Source organism: Odocoileus virginianus, unplaced genomic scaffold, assembly GCF_023699985.2.
Source record: "Odocoileus virginianus isolate 20LAN1187 ecotype Illinois unplaced genomic scaffold, Ovbor_1.2 Unplaced_Contig_1, whole genome shotgun sequence".
Classification (NCBI taxonomy): Eukaryota; Metazoa; Chordata; class Mammalia; order Artiodactyla; family Cervidae; genus Odocoileus; species Odocoileus virginianus.
In genome coordinates, this window is record NW_027224318.1 from 1,554,930 (window position 1) to 1,560,107 (window position 5,178).

The following is a 5,178-nucleotide window of genomic DNA, read 5'->3' on the forward strand; positions in this document are numbered from 1 at the left end:
GTGACATCATAGCCTGCATATGACATTACACACCCAGGGTACGTGCATGCTAAGTCACTTCAGTCGTGTCCTACTCTGTGTGACCTTACAGGCTGTAAGGTCAGGCTCATCTGTCCATGGGATTCTCCAGACAGGAATACTGGGGTGGGTTTCTGTGCCCCCCTGCAGGAGACTTCCCGACCTAGGGATTGAACCCACATCTCTTACCTTGGCAGGCAGGTTCTTTACCACTAGCGACACCTGGGAAGCCCATTATATACTTTTTGCTGTGCTGTGCTGTGCTGCTGCTTAGTTGCTCAGTCATGTCTGACTCTATGACCCTATGGACTGCAGCCCGCCAGGCTCCTCTGTCCATGAGGATTCTCCAGGCAAGAATACTGGAGTGGGTTGCCATGCCCTCCTCCAGGGGACCTTCCCAACCCAGGGATTGAACCCAGGTCTCCCACATTGCAGGCAGATTCCTTTACCATCTTAGCCACCAGGGAAGCCCAAGAATACTGGAGTGGGTAGCCTATCCCTTCTCCAGGGGATCTTCCTGACCCAGGAATCAAACCGGGGTCTCCTGCATTACAGGCAGATTCTTCACCAACTGAGCTACTAGGGCAGACCCATTATATAACTTAGTGATTGTTTATTTATGTGACTATCTCTCCCTTTAGATTTCCAAGTCTTAAAGGCAGGGGCTGTGATTGTTTGAATTCTCCTTCTTAACACAAGGCTTCCTGTCTCATAGATACCCAACACGCTTTTGTTGAAGCAATGAATCATCCTTGCTACCTCTCTCTCCTTCATGCCCCGTGGCCTACCCTTCCTCAAGTCCTAACCACATCAAAACTCCTCAAATGCATTGATTACTCTCCATCTTTACCACTCTGCTTCAAGCCAGCATCCTCTATCAGCTGGACATAACAGCTTTTTAATTGTCTAAATTACTTCAACCCCAGGATTCTGGTACCCACACAACAGCCAGAGGGGTTTTTCTAAAATGGAGATCTCATCATGTCACTCACTAGCAAGAAAGCCTTTATCTCAATAAAAAGAGCTAGAGTCTTTAGCTCAATAAAAGCTCAATAAAAAGCTTGAGGGATATTCAGAATCTTAATTGAAGTAAGAAAAATTCCTACAAACTTATACCCTAGGATGATTTGATCTCTATAACACACAAGAACTACTATAGGGCTGTAAGGTAACTCCTTAACATTTAATAAAGTAAAATAGTTCTTCAGTATCTAGAGCTAACCCATTTTCTCTGCCTTCTGTGCTGAATGATGTCTCAAACTTTTTGATTCAAATTTGATAGAATAGTTGATGTAATGGAGAAGTAAGTGATTAAAAATCTTTTCATAATATTTGTAACAGGAGCTCATGCCTCTCCATGGTGAGATTATGCTGTCAGGACATGACATAGAATGATTATGAAGTCATAGCCCCCTAAAACAAGCTGAGCCGTGTTAAATTCAGCAGTTTCCTTGGCAAATGAAACCTATCAACAAGGTCCTGGACATGAATCTCTTCATTTGTGTCTTCCTTTTATCAATTTGGACAAATAGTTGTTTAGATAAAAACGAAAGCAATGGATCTCCTACTGCAAGTATGTCCCTAACCTTAAAAGCTAGAAATTATGATCTATTATTTTAAATACATTCAAGTACTTAATTAGACAATCTAGCTGTGTTTAAGAAATCTGCTGCTTCTTCTAGGTTACTATAAGTAGGTCTTCAAGAATTTCTAGGACAACATCTGAGAGTTTTACTTCCATGTAAAAATTCCAAACAACATAGAAACAAAGAGTACAGCCATATTATCCCCTTTCATTCCCCTTCCCCACCTAATCTGCCAACCCCTGCCCCCACTCCCACAAGCCAAACTAGAAAATTCTATGTGAATTAATCTAGCGTGGTACCTAACACACACTACGTTTCAAGAACGTTTTTTTCTTGCACCATCCTCTTTCCCAGCATATGCATTCACACACACATCAACATTCAAGTGCATTCACACACTCAAAAACCTAGGTCATGAGTTGAACAAGCCACAGTGTGGGGAACCTAGGTAATTATACTGATTAGCCAGAGATAGCACCAAGATTTGGCTTCTAGACTGTGGCTGGCTGGGGACATGACAGAAGGAGGAAAATGATAGTGGACACTTATCATGCTTAAAGAAATAATTGATGAGATTTGACTTTGACCTATAGTAACAAAACCCCATCAAAATGGAAGCAAACTTGGTTACGTAGCACATGTTCTGATGATACATTTTCTTTCACAGTATCTACACATGCTGAATCCAAGCAAGGCAGAATGCTGGGAATAAGGCAATATCTACTCATTATCCTAACTGTTATCCTCATCACCGGCTTTATTATCAGATGTTATTTCTTTATTCAGTATATCTGTGTGGGCGAGGAATCCCATAGAGCAACAATGTAAGTCTTACACTTCTGACTTAAAAATAAAAGGTGTGGGGTGAGGGGTGCACACTCAGTTCTTCACTATAACTCCCAAAGCAGCAACGTAAGCCTTACACCTATGAATTAAAAGTACAAGGCGTGGGGGTTGAGGGGGTGCATGCATGCATGCCTGTGTCTGCACACATGCATGCGCATACACATATACGGGTTCACTGTTGTTATCGTTACTTAACATTAACTTTAGACTTCAAAAGAGCTACCAACATCTTGTGGGTTGGATATGTTCACTTAGATGAAGCTCTTAATTGATCTCAAGTACATTATCAAGTTTAGCCAAAACTATCTCCTATTCACGGTTCAGTTGAATCCCAGGCTGATAAATTCATTCTAAATTGAGTCTAGAAAAAGAGGGAATGACTATCTAAATAAGACAGAATTAAAGTCTTCTCAGGGGAGAGAGAAGGAGTTGGGTCTCTGCATTCCAAAGATAGTAATGCATTTTGGATAATCTATCATTTTAAGATGTAATAACATGAAAGATTATTAATGGTGTTCGGTGACCCTAGTCCATGCCTTTCATGTAGGAGGATCAGGCTGGCTCTGACAAGCTGGGTCCCTAAAAATTTCCCAATCCAAGGACTGGTGACCAAATACACCACTATTCTATTCCTTTGGTTTTAGAGTAATCTTGTGAGGATAAATATGCATGGTTACAAAACTTCATGGTGCAAATATGATAGGAAAACAATCAATTTGATCTAAAGACTTTTTTATGTGACAAGTAGTGACATTTGTGCCTCAGTTGAATGTCAACTTGTGACTTTTTTATAAAAAGTTTAATTTCTGAAATAGATAAAATTCTCTCTCTCCCTCTCAACAGTAGATTTGAAACAAGTTTGTGTCATTCCATACATGACTATATGATTATCTCTTGTGTTTGAAACAGTAAAATTAAGAAAAAGAAAAAGCATTTAACACGAGTTCAAATTTGTAACCTGGGTCATGGTTTTCACCACACTCCAATTCTTACTGTGTTCAATTTTCCTGCTAGAGCCAAAAAAAAAAAAAAGTTTAAACTGACACAATAGTCCATGTTTTCCAGTGATAGCAGGAGTACTCTTCTGATTTTAATTGTCATACTCCAAATCTTCTGTATTTTCAGGGTCAAGAAAGAAGGCAACACTGAGGCATCATCCACATCATCTAAAATATCATTTACTGACTACAAATCACTGACTGCTGGCCCCAGCAATCCAGAAATACAATCCGTGCTATCTAGTATAGATAAGTCATGTGGGCCCTCAAGTCCACCAAAAGCCTCTGCACCTTCAAGTGCAAAAAAGTTAGTCAGGCCCTCAAGTCAAAAAAGCCCATCCAAGTCATCAACTTCCAAAAGAGAGTTAGGATCACTCCCCCAGGAAAAATTAAATAGAACACGCAGTCCAAAAAAGGCACATAGGCGGGCTCACGCCCATAAGCATATCAGGTCACGTCATGTCAGTCCATCCTATCCAAGGAAGGCCATCACACCAACTTGGTCATCAAATCTACAATGTCTGGTCAAGCCAACCAAAATTTCTCCACCCTATCCAAACAGTCAAAGTGTCCCTGAGCAATCAAGTGTAGCAAAACCGACCAAACTTCAGAGACATCGTAAACTAAAAAGCCCGGCTACTGAAGGTAGTGCAGAAATATTATCTAGGCCTCAACCAGTTAATTTTTGTCTGTGCTACACGGAAAAATGCCTTGTTTTCAGTGCTTCTTCTGAACCATTCATCACTCATATTTCAGAAAGGAATATGAAGCATGTTCCAGTTCCAGATTATTCACGTGAACTGAAGCACTTTTACAAGTCATTTCACAAGACAGAGCCCAAAGATAATGCACTGTATGACAACATGAATGATAGCCATTTCACAACATGTTACAGTGATGGTGAGAGTGACAGGGAGGCAATTATTATGTGCAATATAAAATGCAAGGAAGTCATCTATAGAACTTCCCAAAATAATTAAGGCCTCAGAAAAAAAAAAAAAAGGACCACCCATGTAGAAGAAGCAAACTTCTACCAACTATTATATTCTCACCATATTTAAGAACCTGGTAGAAGAAAACTTGAGATTAGACATCCATCTCGAGGCAATTTACTTGAAAAACAGTAAATAAATGTGTGACATACCAACTGATGTTTTTGTAATTATTATTGCATTTTAGAGATATAAATCTCTTTTGGAGGTATATAAATCTCTTTTAGATCTGCTTGGGAAAACTCCAGGAGATGGTGAGGGACAGGGAAGCCTGGTATGCTGCAATCCATGTGGTCTCAAAGAGTTGGACAAGACTTAGGGACTGAATAGCAACAACAACAGTGTAGATCTGGTCACTTGGATGGGCTTCCCAGGTGGTGCAGTGGTAAAGAATCCGCCTGCCAATGCAGGACACATGGGTTCAATCCCTGGGTCGGGAAGATCCCCTGGAGGAGGAAATGGCAACTCACTCCAGTATTCTTGCCTGGGAAATTCCATGGACAGAGGAGACTAAGGGCTATAGTCCATGGGATCAAAAAGAGTTGGACACAGGCACACAGTTGGGTGGGAACCATAATCACACACACACAAATATACAAGTATTGCAAGATGGGTACCCTGGGCTCCTCTTTCCTTGGATTAGCCCTCAATTGAAGTCTCAATCCAACTATTTTCTTTAATTTTAACATAGTGTCCTAAGAATTTAAGACTGTCTTTCTGTGGTGCCCACTGTGTGGC

The 5,178-nt window shown here is 40.7% G+C and overlaps 1 protein-coding gene across 1 annotated transcript; it reads left to right on the forward strand.

The window, feature by feature from the left end:
* The first annotated feature begins 1,456 nt into the window (after positions 1-1,456).
* On the forward strand, positions 1,457-4,534 carry LOC110134459 (uncharacterized protein CXorf66 homolog). Its single transcript, XM_020888997.2, has 3 exons — positions 1,457-1,591; positions 2,272-2,428; positions 3,576-4,534. The coding sequence occupies exons 1-3, from the start codon at positions 1,477-1,479 to the stop codon at positions 4,426-4,428; spliced, it is 1,125 nt and encodes a 374-aa protein (XP_020744656.2). The 5' UTR covers positions 1,457-1,476; the 3' UTR covers positions 4,429-4,534.
* Positions 4,535-5,178: the final 644 nt, after the last annotated feature.

Coding starts and splice junctions, on each gene's coding strand:
- LOC110134459 (XM_020888997.2), top strand. CDS start 1,477: ATGAAACCTATCAACAAGGTCCTGGACATGAATCTCTTCATTTGTGTC. Junction 1,592..2,271: donor CAATGGATCTCCTACTGCAA/GTATGTCCCTAA, acceptor TTTCTTTCACAG/TATCTACACATGCTGAATCC. Junction 2,429..3,575: donor GAATCCCATAGAGCAACAAT/GTAAGTCTTACA, acceptor CTGTATTTTCAG/GGTCAAGAAAGAAGGCAACA.